This window comes from Tachypleus tridentatus, chromosome 9 (genome assembly GCF_004210375.1).
Source record: "Tachypleus tridentatus isolate NWPU-2018 chromosome 9, ASM421037v1, whole genome shotgun sequence".
NCBI lineage: Eukaryota > Metazoa > Arthropoda > Merostomata > Xiphosura > Limulidae > Tachypleus > Tachypleus tridentatus.
In genome coordinates this window covers 102,981,631-103,000,733 of record NC_134833.1, presented here as the reverse complement: position 1 = coordinate 103,000,733, position 19,103 = coordinate 102,981,631, and the positions used below count along the sequence as shown (strand labels likewise).

Genomic DNA, 19,103 nt, shown 5'->3' with positions numbered 1-19,103 from the left:
ACATCCCTCAAGAAACCTTGAATATTTTATGTTACATCATGTTATAAATCTTATTAGAGCAAAAGAAGTTCCAACCCATTAGGTATTGGTCCTAATAAAGGAGCCAGTAGTGCATATGGATCATGAATACTGATTTTATTTGATAAAGCTTACAAAATGTAGCCACCAATCACGTTAAGTGAACATGTGACGTTTACTCATGGGGTCATGATGTCCTTGGAATAATTTATCGAGTAAAGGTATTTAAAACGAACACAATAACTATTACCAGAAACTGCGAGTGTTACGTGCTCACGACATTTACGTTTCCAACCCACATTTTACTTTTTCTAGAGTATCTTGCACAAACTTCTCAAGTTTCTTCATAAGAATTTATAGGGTTTAGGTTTATTCCCTCCCAAAAACAATCTTTTAAAAAAAAAAAAAAAAGTACAACGCAGATTGAAAGTGTAGATATATTGCCTTATGGTTAATTCCCGTCTTTGGGCTTTATTTATAACATAAAATGACGTCTGCATGATATTTATGCCCAATAATGAGACTGCAAATTACATTTAGTTTAATTGTAGTATACTGGTGGATTACAATTGCTATAGATTCTCACGCAATCCTTTTTAAATTAATTTGTTAGCTTCGGCCATTCTATCCCACCTGACTGCCAGGTGAAACGCTGTGAATAAGTTTTAATACGTACGACCGATAAAAACTTGTGTTAATTTCGTTTCTTTAAAACAACCATAAAATCACACAAAGAAATTTTCAAAATCTTTCATACCTAATACAGATATTTCCTTGGGTATCGCTTATTTAGAACATTTATAAGTGAATAAAATGTTATGTGTAGGTTATATAAAATGCTATTTGCAAGATAACATTTTATCAATTTATTTTTACCACTTAATTTCAATTTTAATTTCTGAATAGTTTTAGAATTCTGACCACGTACACCAAAGAATGAAGTCAATGAAACAAGCAGGTTAATTTGATTTAGGTACAACTGTATTTGTGTATTATTAATGAAATAAGTGTCCTATACTGAGTGTCTGACATTTGTACATAAATTGTCTGCATAAATATACAAGTTTAAAAAATTATAGATATTATTTTAAAAGACGAAGTTGAAAAGACACCAAAAGAAACAACAGAGTAAGAAAAGGATGTTTTTCGTTTCTTTATTTCACTCATCATACAACAAATAAATATGACAAGGAATGTAAGACATTGTAAAACAAACGTACAACAAACTATTGAAGAATGGCCCCCCTTTTCAGCAACCCTGTCAGTTTTATTTTTCAGAAGTGGCGCAAAATCTTGGTATGAATTGTTACTAACACGTAGTCTGATCTACTATAGACAAACAAAAATTTAATAAGAAATAAATAGGCTTAGAAGATTGATGAGATATTTAAATTTGGATACTACAACTATTTCATTCATTGAGGTGGAGCAGGAGGAGGTGACTGAAACAAACTGGGTTTTCCAGCATTAAACTGGCCATACATGTTGGCCATCATGAAGTTAGGCTGTGGAGCTGAAGACTGATTTTGACTGAACTTGTTAGTGTGCCCATTTTGTCGACCATAGTTAGAACCATTGGAATAGCTGCTGCTTTTGTTTCCTCGACTACTGTCTCTGCGGTCATTTCCTCGGGAATTATAATTATTTTGGCTGTAACCACCCCTCCACCGACTACGTCCTGTAATAAATGGGAAAACTATTAGATTATCCTATAAGTATTGGCACTGAAAGTACTTCAACAGTACTGATAACTGTTACAATATTGATTAAAAACCTGACTTCAAACGAAACAAAAGAATTTCACATGAATCAATGTGTAAGAACTATAAATATACAAGGTATAAATTTTTTGTGGGCATAACTACCTATTCTATTTGACTAAATAGATGTTTTCAAAAGCAATTTCTAGATAATTAAAAACAACAAATGCTTGGCAACAAAAAAGGAAATAATTCAGTGTTAACTTTACAGTGATTTGAATTAATATGCCAGATTATTATGTATTTAGATTACATTGAAGAATACAAAAAACTGCTTCTCAAAGAAATTCCTCAAAATTACATTTATGCTTATTAATAGTGGAGCACTAAGACAAGACAGAGTCCCCAAGCAAACTATCATTACTGTATTTATAAAATTAACCCATTAATAAATTCAATTTTAAACAAAACTGGAATACAAATTACTTCAACAGTCACGAAGTACCAGCTCATCACTTCTATTCACAGCCATACCCATTCACAAACAATGAAATTCACTTACCTGACTTGTTTTAACAATAAATAAACTGACCACATTCCACCAACTACTTACGTTGTTTCTTTTTAAAGAGCTTGATAACTAATAACTTGAGTACATGCAGTAACTAATAACAATCCCAAGATTTTAAATACATAGAACACTTAAGATATTTAAATAATTTTATGCTCTAGCAATGAAAATATGATTATCTCTTGAATTACAGATTAACAAACCAACCATATGACCTCCTGATAAATCTTGTCTAATACCTCTACAAACTCTTTTAGTAAATCTGAACTGAGTACACACAAAAATTATGCATCTATTGAATGCAATAACATAATAAGCAAGAGCCTACAAGACCCCCACTCTTATCACAGCCTAGTAAATATTTTGCATGAGGTTTTATGATGCTTTGTTTGTATGCCACTTTCTTTATAAGGTATGGAAGATTTCAGATGAGTAGAACTAGGCCTGATGCACAAGAGATCATGTAGACACACAAGCTGTGCTACTCAGAACGGCTGATATAGGTATCAACACTTATTCAGGTTAACCTGAAGATGACCTAGGAAGGTCAAAACGTTGTTCTCTCCTTATCAATAAGTGTTAATACCATTACCAGCCATTCTGAGAAACATTTTTATTTCAAGTGTGTTTCTCATCAAGATGTGCTACTGTTCTGCAGACCTCTAACCCCAACTTACCACAAATTACTCTTGATATTATATGCATTTGTATTTCTCAGAAAACTGCCTGGAGGGGCAAGAAAACAAGTTGAAAAACTTTTGTAAATAATACATCTTCACATACGATGCATTATAACTAAAATGTCACTGCTTTTTACTAAATACTAGTTCACTAAAACAGACAAGACAGATAACTTTGTAAAGGCCAATTTTATGTTACTGGATATGGTAACATGAATGAATGTGCTCTGTATCATTGTAACGTTTGTAACGTCAGGTAGACAATACTTTTAAAAGTCAATATATTAAAAATAATAAACAAAGATATAATGTTACAAGATTTAAGCTACAGAAAGTACACATGCTTTCATGTTATAATTTGATGTCATTCTAGAACATAAACAATTTATATATCTATTTCACAAGTTTTTATGATGTTGATCAATTGATCAAACCCTTACAGATATAATAGTTTAAAATAATAGATAAATTAGTTTTTTCTAAAAAAAGTTTGATAATAATCCAGGGGTTGTAAAGATTTTGCCTGTGTAATTTAAAAAGATTTTCTTAGGTATAAAGTAATTTTTTTTTCATTTTAAAATTAAAAGTTAGTTTGCAAATTGGATAGTCAACATTTGAAAGAAAAACAATGATTATTCAAAAATTAAAAATATTTATATTTTGCACATGAAAACCATAATGTTTACTGATAATATGCAACATTTCATGAAGATATGCTTATGAACCGAAAAGTTGTAGTATGAAAACTGTAGCATGCACAAAAAGGTTAATTAGTTAGTCCATAGGAGACTACCTCATTGCAATGGTTAATATGTTGGTCCAAACATTGATAATCAAAAAAAAAATTTTTTTTTTTTATATATACATGAATATTGACAACATAATTTTGTAATTTCATGTTCTGATCAGCCATTACCTGTAATGTATTTCCTATGGATAGACTGAGACATGATTCTACAAGAGTTAAGGAGTGGAGAGGACAAGATTGATTTATGCTGCAGTCAAGTCACAATTTTCCAAAATGATGATGCACGAAAGTATCAGCATTATTAAAATTTTATATTTTACAAGCAAATCACTGTGTGTGAAGATGACATAAACCATTTTGATTATGCAGTTTAAACAATTATTGACAAGATAAAAGAATAAACTAATAAATTTACTGTACAGATGCTTTTCATTTACTAAATGCATTCCCCATTCTTACTAGTGTGCACTCTCACATGCTTTTGACAGCATCCAGTGACTGATTCAACAATTGTTTATCTCTATGACTGAATTTTCACTTCATTACAGATGCATTTGGATAAATGAGATTTCAACGTGCATTGGTATACATGAATAAACTACAATCACTAAAACAAGAAATGATAAAAACTGACCACAAAATTAATATCCAAATTTATTGGGTAACAGTATAAGCTAATTTTTCCTTGAATGACCTTCACAACCATTTGATACTTGTTTGTGACAGTTTTATTTAAAACACCCATCATAGTAGGGATGTACTTAATTAGATATCAAGATCAATGATTTATGCTAGTCATGCCAAGTCAGTGCTCCAAAACAAGAATGCACAAAAATAAACATTTAACTCTCTCCAGATGGGCCAAAGACCAAAGGCCATGCCATCACTTTTGTAAGTTACATTCAAAATTTTATTGAACTATATTTTATGAATTTATCTCCTTGAATTTGGTATAAAACTGTAATTATAGTTTAAGTTTTTATATATTTTTTAACTTCTTAATTTAAAAGTAAATATTTAACAAATGCACCTAAACATGGTATTTAAATGCAACACTGGTTCAAACTAGATATTTGTGATGCAAAATCTAGAGTAAATATTTTTGTACAAACCAGAAACTCAAATCCCAATATTTCAAAGCTAAAACAGAAAATAAACCTATCTTTTTATTTGCTGAGCTATCACTATATTTAGTGAACCAAACAGGGGAGTAGCCCCCATTCACCTCTATTTTTGGAAGTGGTCCTTTATATACACCCACTTCTATGTATGACATGTAAATAACCAACTGGAAGCTCAAAATGTCTTTTTAATGATTTTTCAGCAATTTTCAAATAATGGGGTTCTCTCTTTCAACACAAACCTTTGTGCTGATAAGTTGAGTCTAATCTTTTAATAGTTTTGTTTTTCTTTAAGACAGAAAAACAGATTAACTTTAATGGACTCCTATGATATCAAAAAGTAATTTATGATTTTTTGGTTATTTATATGTTTATATAAACCTTAAATTTCATTTTATATCCTCCATGTATGAAATTTCTTAAAGCTTAGCAAGATAAGGCAAGTAGCAACAAGTATAAAGGTCGTAACTGGAAGAGATAATTGTGTACTTTCTTTATTTACTGTTATATGTCTTCAGAATATTAAGTTTAAGAACCTGTTTGCAAATAGTAACAATTTATATACATATTATAATAAAATTGAAATGAGACTGCATTTTACCAAATACTAGTTCACTGAAACACAGCCAAGACAGGCCAATTTTATATCACTGGATGTGGTGACTCGAGTTTATGTGCACCACATCATTGTAACTGTATTGTTAGTTAGGCACAGCTTGAAAGGTCAATATAATAATATATATATATATATATATATATATATATATATACATTAATGTTACAGATTTAAGCTATTTAGTCAACATTTATGTTTTTGTTTTATAATCTGCAGTTATTTTGGAACATGAAATATAATTTTCTTAAATGTTTGAAAAACTATCTGATCATAAGGATCTTGCAAGTAAAATTTGAAAATTTTTGATGCACAAAAGTATTTTATATCTTAAACTGAAAATTACTTTGCATGTCAAATAGGCAACATTCAAAAGTAAAAAAAGGTACGAGAAAAACATTAACACCCTTTACAACTTGATATTTTGTATAGGAGGCTTTTGTAATGTTTTTACTGAATTGCCAAATTTCTTGAACATACTAATTTAAAATTAATTAAACATGATATTTACCCAAAAAAGTAAATCCAATTGCAAGCCTTCATACCATCAATAAAGTTAGTTAGTGTAAAAAGAAATGTCCTCGTGGGAAATTCAATGATATCAACATTCTTAGCAGCAAAGCAAGCAGATAATCTAGAGGGTACAGGCTGCACACCTAATTTGCTTTCTTGTAACCTTACATATAATTATTATTATTGTTGTGAATAACTCAAGTGAGATTGGTCATTTGGAGAAAACCAGTAACCACTGCATAACCATGAAACTGTATATTCAAAACTTTTAATTTAGTGAGTGTACCTTCACAAAATTTGACAACAGTTTTGTAAACATTATAAGTTCTTTGTACACAAAATAATCAGAATTTCTAATTTAGCATTTTCACTCAGTGTTTGAGTGAGAATTTATAATCATAGTTTAAAACTCTGACAAATCTCAATGAAAGGTAATTTTCATGTTAAGATTAAAAATTTTTCTTTTTGTAGCTTTCAAATTTCTTTTGCAGTCTCTAGAACATCCTAAATGAATATCAAGCTGTTTATCCAGTAAAATTAGTTTATTGTTATTTTCTTTACTCTTAACACTAAACAAATCCAGTCCATTTTATCATCCTTGTAACCACCTCCACAAAAGAAAAATTAAATCTAAATTTTTTTTTTCTATAATGACTGTAGATTATAACAGAAAATACTATTTATCACAAACAGCCTGAGACTTAGCAGTTTACACCAGTTTTTAATTAATGTTTTTGCTCTCTGAACACACAATAAGCAAATAAGCTTAAGTTATGTTAAAACACAAGTACAGTCAGATAATGTACTTACAGAAGTACACACCAAACTGATAATCTTTTTTACATAGTTACTTTTATAACAATAAATAAAAAAACTTAGTACTCATTCATGAGCCTTTAATTTTTTTGTATAATCAAAATTCTCATAAAAGTTACCATCAAATGTTTTACCAAATTTTTGATTCAAATATTCAATTACGAGCATAACATTGTATATCAGAATTAATGTGGTAAAGCATTGTAACTACAGCTATTATACTCTGTGTATCCAATAACAAATGTTATTACGTCTTATATAACAGAACAGCCCCTTTAACCCTTTCATCACAGACTGAACAGAGTCCAACCCATTTGTAAGAACAAAAGTATCTATGAAAATAATTGTTATAATTATTCATAATATCAGTATATCCTTACAAAGTTTTCCAGGTTTTTGGTAAACATTATAAAGCTTTTGTACACATAATAGCAAGTTTTTAAATTAAGTGATATGATTTTATTAATTAAAAACATTTTCTTATAATTTTTTTTTAATTTCAGAATGTTGACCATCCAACATGCAGAGTAATTTTCATTTTAAGATTAAAAATTCTTATGTATCAGAACACTAGTAAATTTCATATACAAAATCTTCATAACCTCCACAATTATTAAAATTTAAAAAAACATTTTACCTTATTTTCACTAATGTATCTGTACAGGTAGGTTCTATTTGACTGATTTCATAAAATGGCAGCCAGGACATAACAGTTATGGTATTTACATATCCAACCTTATTTGAATTAATGGTTACATCATTGTAAAAATTTTGTGTAACACCTCATTAATAAAATCTTACCTCGTCCACCACTGAACCCCCCAGAACCCATCAGTTCCATTAGTTTTGGGTTTACTATCTGGTTAGCTTCCTTCAGCACAGACACAAGGTCTTTAACTTGCTTGGCATTACCGGGTGTGAATAATGTGTAAGCTGTTCCAGTCTTGTTTCTACGAGCTGTGCGACCAATACGGTGAATGTAGTCTTCAGAGGAATTTGGGTAGTCATAGTTTATCACAAACATTACATCTTCCACATCTAAGTTGTCACAAAATATGCAACAAGACACATATAAAAAAACAATTTGGTAATTAACACAGTTGCTAAAATACCAATTATAAAATAACTATAACAGAATAAACTAATGCTTTGTGTATAGTATTGTCATACAACCCACCAACACTTAAAAACAAAAGTTTGCTTCAGAAAATACCCAGTGGATTACAGAACCAATCACTTAACACATACTTAACTAATTTTTAGTCCAGGCACGTATATTCACAGGAAGCGTAATTTCAAGTACAACAGCTACAGTTTGACATTCCAAATTTGCTTTTAATAACCAAGAATTCTATGTATATTCTTTTATCTTAAAAGGAGGTATAAAGTAAACCACCAGTTGCATATAAGTAGTATTTTCCCTATATAGCTATAAATAAAATGTTAATTACAAATAGTGTGCAAATCAATTAGAATGCCTAAACAACCAGTTTTAAGAAAGTTAACACAATACTTGTTGATTAACTGCAAAAATTAATTTGTGATTACAGGAAATCAGTCTTACAGGAAAATATTACAAAATTAGTGTATAAATGATGTGCAAGTTTAATTTATTGCTAACAATAAATGCCAGTAACAGCTTGGTATGTTTGTGGCATTGTGTCAGTGTTTTCTTAAGTCTGGTGAAACTTGATTCAAATATTCTTTAAGTTGTGCTCAGAGGTATTCTTTAGTACAGTTTGTAGATTTGTCAAATGTGAAGCCCAACAAATCTGCATTTGTTCTACGAAATTAAGGTTTGAAATTTGTGGCAATCATTAAATACACTGGAGAAATCCTGATGTTCTTTTCTTTGCCAAATATTTTTTTTTTTTTAAGTGTGTTTGAAACATTAAGTTCTGCCTAATATATGGCATGATGGATTAATATGGTATGTTGACCTATACATAATTAAATCAATTTTGAGAAGATGGCTGAAACCATTTCACAGATTCACTACAAATCCTCCTCCATGCTGTGAGTTAAGTTTTCCTTTTCAGGGAATAGAATTCAATTTGAAGATTTCTAATATTTCTTTAAGTGGGCCCTTTCTTTTATCCCTTGCCTTATTAAGACCAAAGGAGCAATGGGGTGTCCTAATAAGTTTGCACACTAGTGTGTATGTTAAAAATAATCATACATGACACTATGTAATAAACTAGATGATGCGTGACCAATCACCTTACTAGTTGATTCTGCCAGTGAATCTTCCAAATTTTTTTTTTCCCTAAAAAGTTCAGTATGTTACAAAGAATACAAACTGGTTGATTTACCTGAGGTTATGGCATCCAGTCTCCTCTGCCCAAACTGCCTGGTGTGCTCTCACTTGGTGTGCTCCAGTCACTGAGAAGACTGCAAGCCCCCAAGGCCTATTCTACAACCACCATGACAGATTAGCCAACAGGAACAAACTGTATTTGTGTAAGTGGAGTTAACAGACAGCTGCTGCTCCCAGTTACCAGACTGAAATACTAGAGCAGCTGTCTCCTCCCCAACAACAGGTACCAAGATGGACGTAGGACCCTCGCTGAGGCCCCAGAGAGAAAGAGGATGACATGACAAATGCACTGATGGTACACAGAGAGAGAGGCTAATTCATTCATGCCCAATTTTACAACTTTAACTAAGGATGAAGGTAACCAACATTAGAGGCACCGCTACATTCACATTACAGTGCCTCTGAAAAAGAAAGAAAAAAATAGTGGTTAGAAAAATAAATTTCTCGTTTTTTTAAACACTATTTTATGTGAGCTATTTGGTAATACTTCAATATTAGAATTCATGAAAAACTATGATACAAGTAATAAAGATGTTGCTACTCTCTCATCATGTCATGACGCACCCTCAATACAATTTTTTTAAAAAATGAATGAAGTATTAATTTGTGGCAAATTTTAAGTATGTGAGGTAGTTGGTAACGATCGATACTTGTATGGAAATTACTTATCTTTTTTGGCAAAATTGGTTAACTGAAGAAGTAAAAATCAGTTACTCTGACTTTTTATTTAATATTAACTATATATTATTTCCTTGAATAAAAAAAAAAATTCATATTAAGGTGAGGAATAACTCCATAAGAATTACAATTAGTGTTAACTTACCTAATCCTCGAGCTGCAACATCTGTGGCTACCAAGATGGGCGACCTGCCTGCACGAAATTCTGAAACAAAATATACAAATTACTATTTGAAAAACAAACAAAACTGATTCTTCCAATATTTAGCATTTTTTCATTTGGAACTTATTTTATTGGGCAAGTACCCATATTTTAACTTTGGAAATACTTCCAATATGTAATGAAGTTACAAGTATGTAAATTTCTGAAGATGTCTTAATAATAATAATAATAATAATAATAATAATAATAATAAAAAAACACCTGTAGAAAGTTACAGTGAAGAACTACATAAAAGTATCTTTAATAATAACTGCATTAAGTGCTTCTGTGAAGCCAAGGTCACTTTAGGTTATCTGAACTGAAATATAATGTAACACCTCAAGGGTGTTAACTTAAATTGGAAACCTTAGTGACCATCTTTACAGCAACTTTTACCCAAGAAAGCACATAATACAAAAGTTGAATGGCCTAAAACAATGGACAGCCAAACAAATTCCTCAATTTTCTTAAGTTAAAAACTAAATACATGTACCCACATGAAAATTTTAAAAAGCAATGTTCTTTTACTGAATAAAAGACAGAAAACACCTAGTTCACTCAAATACTTATATCAAAAAGATTAACACACACACACACTTAACAACTGAAGTACATAAGAATACAATGTTAAAAAAGTTGCTTAAATATTTGATAAATTTTGTTCATGTCAAAAAACTGTGTAAAGTTTCATTCCACTTAAAAATTCAGTAAAAATTACCATTTAAAACCCAGTCTCTTTCTGGTTGGGATTTGTCTCCATGAATACACATAGCAGGCCACCTTTAAGAAAATAAGACAAATTATTTTTTTAAGTGTGTAAACAGTAGCCTGCAAAATGTAAACAAATTGTTCATGTATGCATATATTTTAGGGAAAGTTTAACTTAGTAAGTGAAATTCTATGCAATAATTTTCATCAAAAATTGACAAGTTATACATATACTGCTTCTAACCTATAAATGAATCATTACTAGCTAAAATTTCAGTCAAAAATGATGCAGGTGTGTGCTTACATCTATTTAATACCATTACTTCAGTGGTAAAAACTGCTAAATTACACCACCAGTACAAAAGCCATATAGTCAAAACATCTAGTAAATGACACAGAATAGCTATGAAAAAATAAATAATTGCTCAGATGAAATAAAACGGTTTTTCCATTTCAGATATGATACTTGGACGAGTTAACTCGTCTACCCCAGTTAAGGGGTTAATGTGGCACATGTATTTTCATGAATTTTGGAAAGCTTTCAATAACTGCCACCAGTCTTTAGTACATAAAAAACCAATTACTTTTAAGATTGTATATCCCCATTATAGATTTTTCTGTAAATATATGGTGTTAAGATAAAAAGTACTTTTATTCATTTGAAAAGTTATAAATTTTATTTGCATTACCTGTAAAATGTCCTAAACTTTATATTTTATTTCTTTTCTCTACCTGTTTATACTTTATCTTATCACCCTTTGAACTGTGTCTAACAACTTATCTCACAACACAAGTCGTGAATCATTCAGAAAACACGTAATTCATGTTGTTGTAATAAATAACATAACACACAAACTGCTCACAAATATAATCAGTGAAGAATTTATTTCATTATTCATTATCTTACCTAATGAGCTTTTCATTTTTACATAAGGTCCTATATAACAATAAATGATATACATGAAACAGTAATTACCTTTGACCTAATTATTTTTTTGCTAACAAAGTTTAAGTCCACTATTTTTTTTATTGTGATACCAGTAGACTAAATTTATTTACTTAGCATAATACACCTAAAAACAAAAATTAATCACATCTACAGAGAAAACATCATCCTTTAATTATTATAATGCAATAAATATCTGACTAACACAAGAGAAACTTGACATTACCAAATACTTTCAAACTTAAAAATAGCCTGTATTGCAAGTAACATAGCATCATATAATAAGACTGTTCATCTATTGGTTATGAATGACATGTATAACATCAGACAGAATTACTGGAAATTTATGAAAAATTATTATTAGCTGGGTATGACAAGTGAGCTTTAATTATTTAGTTTATGGCTACCTAAACCAATCTTAAGACTATAAAAAGAGAGAAATTCTCAATAGCTGCATCTGTAATAAGGTCTCAAGTTTCTCAAGAAATGAAACTATGAGCTAACAGTTTATACTTAATGCCATGCCATGACTATAAATTAGTCTTTTCCTTATAATGTCTACTTCAGAGAGAGGTATTAAACAAGTAACTAGAGAGAAGACCCAGAGATCAAATGTCAAGATTTTCAGACAAGGGGAATTTGAGTATGTATTTAAAGATTTCTTTATAAAACTTAATTTATTAACTATGATTTGGTATCAAGTGTATTCATACACATTAATAACAGAGTAGCTTAATGGAACTTTCAATGTGTGTAAAATACTCTAATGTGCACTCTGACCAATCTGTAGCAAGAGGGTTAAAATTTTGTAAATGAATTGTAGTTATTAATTTAAATCACAACTTTGTTTATGCTATAAAAAATAACATACCATAATGGTATATTTGTAATTAACATACCCATCTTTTCTCATTCTCTTGGTGAGATCATCAACTTTCTTTTTTGTTTCCACAAAAATCAGTGTCTACAAACAAGAAAAGTAAAACACAGGCAAAATAACAAACTATTTTTAATCTTAAAGTATTCTATAGTGAATATATTAAAATGTATAAAATTCTAATATACAAAGTTCACACAATTTTTCAAGTTCAAAAATTTCATGTTACTTCAACAATTCTTCCATATCAGTTTCACACTAAATATAAACATATATGAAAACTGAAATATTTGATTACTAAAAGTATTGTACATATATCTAACAGCATGTAATTTATTTTATTCATGTCAATTTTGAAGGTTGATGAAAACTACTTTAGCAGCATTTTCAACAAAACTTCAAATGAAACATACAGAACAAATACAAAATCACTTTTAACAAAAACAATTATTTTACAGACAGTACATTTGGTTATTTATTCAACTTGTGAAATTTGTTAAATAATTATCTCCCTTACAATCAAACTACCAATGGACATCAGATGAAAACACATGGTAACAGACATAAGTTTTGGGTTAAAAATTGTTAATTCAAAAGAAACTTGGGGGAAATGCAGGAGTTATAAATCTGAGTGGTAAGATAGTAATGCTAACTTTAAATGTGTGTGTCTATTATATATATTGTTAAAGTTAACTGAAAATTGTACAAAACTCAAACTATCCAAATCATTCAATTTGAGTGTGATGTCCAAATGCAACTGTTGTTTTACCAGTGAGAAATAATCAGGTGTTTTTCACGAAAATAATGAATTAAAAGCAAGGAAAAATATGTATACTTCAATACTGGATACTTTGTATCTTAAGTATTTAAAGGATAGGATTTTTTTTTAAAAGTTAAGCACAAAGTTACACTATGGTCTATTTTCCTTCTGTCCACCATGTGTATCAAAACCCAGTTTGTAGTGTTGCAAGTCCACAGTCATAGTGCTTTGCCAAGAAGATTTAACATTACTATTCTGTATGTATTTATATGCATTTGGTTGTATATATAAATCACAAAAAATAACTTATTTTCAACAATATTCAATTATAATGCAGATGCAACTTGAAACTCAAAATCTAAGAGGAAACACTATCTACCAACTAAAATAAAAAATCCATACTAATCATTTAGCATAATTACATTTTTTTTAAATATAGGTTTTCATGCTATATACGAGTTCAAAGTCGCTGAAAGTGAGATAATGTTTCTAAATTATATTCTAAAGCAAATACTATTGCAAGAGAGGTAAGACTTATCAGACTCATGTAGTAGCATGGTAGATGCTTTGTTGCTTTAAGTAAAGATTCCCGACAAAATATTTTTGGTATTATTAACTAAACATAGTTAATCCCACAAAAATTAAGGTGTAGTCTATACAAAAATAACCCATTTCTTTTAAAGGTTAGAGTAACACCAATGTTGAATTATTTGATCTAATTCTGCAATCTCATATTTACCTGAAGCACAAACACAACTTTCAAAACTTGGAATTTGGAGAATTTTGAAAGTAAAAATTTTATCTGCTGTAAACAGCTGTAGCTGTACTGATGCAATAACGTCAGTCAGACTATGAGATACGGCAACATAAAACTACTTTGAAGTACATGGCTCTTGCACATGAGGGGTACACAGTGTTTATAATTTCTCCCAAATGTACTCTAATTTTTGACAATTTTGTCAAGAGGAGTGGATGTATCAGTACATTATGTATAATTCTTCTTTTCAGTTTAATTTCAAGCTGTTTCACATCATCCATTGATTGTATTCAAGTGTTCAAGTTGCAATGCTTCATGTCAAGTAATCAACCATAAATGTTTATTTTCACTTATTCTAGTATACAATGTTACAAAAACCTACATGTACTTACACCACAAATATGACAACTAACTACACTGCCAAGTTTTATCACTCGTGCTTACAAATATGGATAAGCATAATTTTTTTTATAATGTTTGATTTAAAACACACACAAAGAATACCTTATTTTCCTTCTCTCCCATAATTTCTTCCAGAAGTTTTAAGAGCCTAAAATTATATTAGAAAAAACAAAAAAAAACAAACTAATTAAAATACAAATTATGCAAAGTAAATTCAATACAAAATACATGTTTATGGGTAAGTGGAGTAAAAATGATTCTTTGTTATGGAATGGTAAAATATTTGAAACATTTTAAGTTATGTTAACTTTACACTTTTTTCTTACTGTAATTAATTTTCACAAGATGACTGAAAAAACATTCAGAGACAGGCTACTGTCAAAATTTTTAAACACCAATTTAAAAAGTCAACATGTAGATACTTTCCTTTTCCTGAAATGTCCTTTATTCATTAACTGCTATGCCTTTCCATAAGTATTAGTTTATATTACTATAAAAAATGGACATTATATTTTATGAAGCTGAAATTTTAACAAATCCACTGCTTAACTTCAAATGTCTGAAAAAAAATACTTACTTAGCATCTTTCTCATGATCATCACAGACATCAACAATCTGGAGTATGTTATGATTAGCACTCAACTCTAGTGCACCAATGTTCACTTGAATGTAGTCTCTCAAGAAGTCTTCTGCAAGCTTACGAACATCCTTTGGCCAGGTAGCACTCCACATAAGTGTCTGACGATCAGGCTAAGAGTCCAGCATGATATCTTAGTATTGGTTTTTTGTTTTTTTTATGATACAATCATACAATAGTGTTATACAGAGATTCTCTTCTAGTGACAGTTCACTTGAAAATTTTTAATACTTTGAAATATTCATGAAATATATCACATTAATTAGTCAGTGTGCATGTGGTTTTCTTAAAACAAAGCCATATTGGGCTATTTGCCGAGTTCACCAAGGCGAATCAAACCCAATTTTAGCATTACAATTTCAAAGACTAACAGCTGTCCCACAGGAGAACAATTAGTGAGAAATCTTGTTATGGTTTTAAAATATGCATAGTTGTGAATGCATAGGTAACAAAAAAATTGTGTGTGTGTCTTGATTATCACAACAAACAATACAATCTATGAACACATGCCTTTGCAGTTTAATCAATTATAAAAAAAATGAAACTATGGTAAAAGTATAAATGGACAGTAACTTTACAGTCTATTCAAATCTCAAACTGCATTTTTGAATCATTGCATGTTTTTACTTTATGCTTTAGTCTTCTCATTCAGCCAGTAATTATATGATATTGAAAAACAAAATAATAAAGCCCAACATGATTATGTGGGTTAAGGCGTTTGACTCAATCTGACGATAGTGGGTTTGAATCCTCGTTGCACCAAACATCCTCTCCCTTTCAGCTGTGGGGGCATTATAATGTGACAGTTAATCCCACTATTTGTTGGTAAAAGAGCAGCCCATAAGTTGGTGGTGTGTGGTGATGACTAGCTGCCTTCCATCTAGTCTTACACTGCTAAATAGGGACGGCTAGAGCAATAGCCTTTGTGTAGTTTTGCGCAAAATGCAAAAACTGTTAAATGTCTTAAAAACTTAATATTTAGTCTAAAATTTATACTTTCTTTATCATAAAATATAATCAATGCCTTAGTGATCTAACATACAAGTTGTATTACAACTGACAAAAATACTTACTCTAATCTGTTCAACAATTTTCCTTATTTGAGGTTCAAAACCCATGTCCAACATTCTGTCAGCTTCATCTAAAACCAGATATGTACATCTTTCAAGGTTAGTTTTCCCCATTTCTAGAAAGTCAATTAAACGTCCTGGTGTGGCAATGCAGATTTCTGCTCCTGAAAGATACAAATGTTTGTTAGCACAAAACTCATTCTGCAGCATAGAGCACTGTTCACACAATCTTTGGTACAATTAACAAAATGAGTACCTTGGTCTCAGTGATCCTTCTTCCATCTCCTATAGTGTTGTATGTAATGGCCACATTTACTGACTAATGCTGTTACAGAATTTTCTCTACAAAAGAATTTTTACATTACACCATGATCAATGTTATCTCTCAAATATACTTGAATGACCTCTTCAACAGTTCATGTGAGCCACTAAGAGGCAGAAAATAGGATTGCACAAATTCCCACTTGACAGAAACTGATGTTTATTTGGATATATGGTTGATACCCCTCTGTCATGGTTGAGTCAATTCTCACTTGCATGGTAATTATTAGCCCACTAGCGTGCAGTGTTCGATTTAAAACTTTTCTCAACTCTTAATATGATTAACTCACTGTTACAGGCTTATCTACTGCCACTATTAAGCAGAAACACTTTTAGAAGATGCTCTTAGTTTCTGCACTAACGTGTAGTGGGATCAAACAAATTAGGTAAAATGAAATCACCTTATATTCTGACATAAAATATCAAAATTTTACTTAATGTATTAACACTTGAAAAATTCTATCTCGGATTGATTTACTCTTGATGTTTGCCATGTTTTTCCCTTCATTTTAAAATACATAATGTTCCATTTGTATCATACTGCCACGTGATGAATTCTGTAGGGAGAATATTTTTGTCCACAAAAACATAAGAAACAGTATGGATATTGTAGTGATGAGTTCAGAAAAAACAACACTCATGCAAATTTCAATTTTTTGAAAACTAACTGAAAAGAATTAAAACATGAAGATAATTTTAGCCCAACTCCTAGCACACCCTATAAAGCAATTTTCTCCATTCATAATGCTATAATTTATATTTGTGTGTTTGTGCAAAAACTGTACTCATCTTTTTGGAATGTTGTATCAATGGTAGAATAAATATCTTGGATTTTGGTACAAGAGTACAGAAACTTTATCTAGTGTGACAATATAAATTTGTCATACCCACTAAGTACCATTCAAACAACTTCAGCAGTTATTCCTCTATTAAGTTATATGATTTAGAGAATCTTGTAACCACACCAGCTGTTATTTTCAAAAAGCTATTTTTGTGTAGATTATCATGTTTACAGTTCCAAGGAAAGTCTCTACTTTAATAGTAGTGACTACTGTGTTCTTGGATTTTTTCCAGTGTGCAACTGATTGCCAGTTATGGAACAGGTTAATATATCTATGACAAAACTAAGTCTTCCTCTGCTACACCTATAATGTTTCAACACCAAATATTTCTTTTTAACAAAGTGCTAAAATGTTTGACTTTTTTTTTTTTTTTTTAAATCACAGAACAGGAAGATCTTCCACCTAAACAGTAAATTTTAGGAAGCATATGCATTGTTCTTTTTAAACTGTAGGCCAGAGCACAGGGATGACCAGAGATAAAGTAAATGGATTAGTAATCATTTATTCAAGATCAAGAACAAATTTCTGAAGTAAAATATACTTTATTACATTAATTACTAGACTTTTCTTATAACCTTAAACAGTTTTGAAAGTTTACTAATAAATCAATTTTTGCTCAAAACTTAAAAATATTTAACTTTACTATGTACAACTTTAAATTCACAATGAATTACTGAGGTAAAAAAATAAATTCCTCAAAACAATTTAGTTGTGGTTCTTCAAAAGAAAAATATATTTTCAAATTACCACGTTCCAGATCTCTTAATTGAGGTCCTTTGGGTGCACCTCCAAATACACAAGTGTTTCGAATACGAGACATTCGCCCAAAATCTGAAGCTACCTGCTGAATCTGTTGAGCAAGTTCTCGGGTTGGTGCTAAAACTAAAACCTTACAAAAAAAAAAAAAAAAAAGCCCAGAATGTTTCAGTAAACCTCGACATTTGATAACTGGCAAAATATAAAGCAACATCAAATAAAAAATTACATAGACAACTTTCCAATAGTTCTATATCATAATTTTCAAAAATATTACAAAACATTTTACATGGAGAACATATTTCACATCTTTTTTAAAATTTATTTTTAACAGTTTCACTGTTTTAGTTTATGTAATGGATACACTTATTTGATTATTTACAAAGTAGATACGAGTAAAATTTATTCATCTTGTATTACTGAAAGTAATGGAGTAGAGTTTTAGTAATTAAAAATCATAGATTTAAACCTTTTTTCGAGTGAAAGCAACTAAATGTACAATTGTTCCAATGTGCTTTGAGTATCACATAATGCTCAAATGAAATTTCTAATAAATTAATTAACCAAAACAACCAGCTTCAATGGTTACATCCAAAGCATCGGCTGCTTATCAAATAAATGCAGCTGTGTATCATATATAATACTCAGGTGCTTTAGCATTGTACCATGCATCACATGTAATGCACATGGAAGGGACACAAGTAGTCTCAGAATAAAACACTAATTTATCAACATCCTACTTCAATATATGCATTAATGTAAACCAAGCACATTTTCTCACTACATCTCCAATTTCTTTACCACCAAATCATCACTTTTACATTGACTGTTTCTTGATGACAAGAAACCCACTTGAAATATAAATGCATTTCAGAACAGCTGGTACGGGTATGAACACTTCTACCGATAAGAAGAGAACAATGTTTTGACCTTCCTAGATCACATCCAGGCTAAGAACCTTAACTTGAAGATGACCTAGACAGGTTGAAATATTCTTTCCTTATCAATAAATGTTAATACACGTACCAGCCATTCCGAGATACATTGTTT

At 30.3% G+C, this 19,103-nt stretch overlaps 1 protein-coding gene across 3 annotated transcripts in view; it reads right to left on the bottom strand.

Moving 5' to 3' along the window:
• Positions 1-1,158: 1,158 nt before the first annotated feature.
• The window catches only part of LOC143225923 (putative ATP-dependent RNA helicase DDX17), a 30,210-nt gene continuing 12,265 nt past the window's right edge, over positions 1,159-19,103 (bottom strand). For 2 of the 3 annotated variants that reach the window (XM_076456168.1, XM_076456169.1), the window contains 9 exons: positions 18,045-18,186; positions 16,138-16,298; positions 15,005-15,177; positions 14,530-14,575; positions 12,531-12,595; positions 10,696-10,757; positions 9,921-9,980; positions 7,582-7,818; positions 1,159-1,696 (listed from right to left, as the gene is read on the bottom strand). In XM_076456168.1, coding sequence (XP_076312283.1) covers positions 1,434-1,696; positions 7,582-7,818; positions 9,921-9,980; positions 10,696-10,757; positions 12,531-12,595; positions 14,530-14,575; positions 15,005-15,177; positions 16,138-16,298; positions 18,045-18,186 — 1,209 coding nt within the window. In that variant the 3' untranslated portion in view covers positions 1,159-1,433. Of the gene's footprint in view, positions 1,697-7,581; positions 7,819-9,092; positions 9,499-9,920; positions 9,981-10,695; positions 10,758-12,530; positions 12,596-14,529; positions 14,576-15,004; positions 15,178-16,137; positions 16,299-18,044; positions 18,187-19,103 lie in introns of all 3 variants that reach the window. The other variant, XR_013014199.1, reaches the window with a different exon arrangement.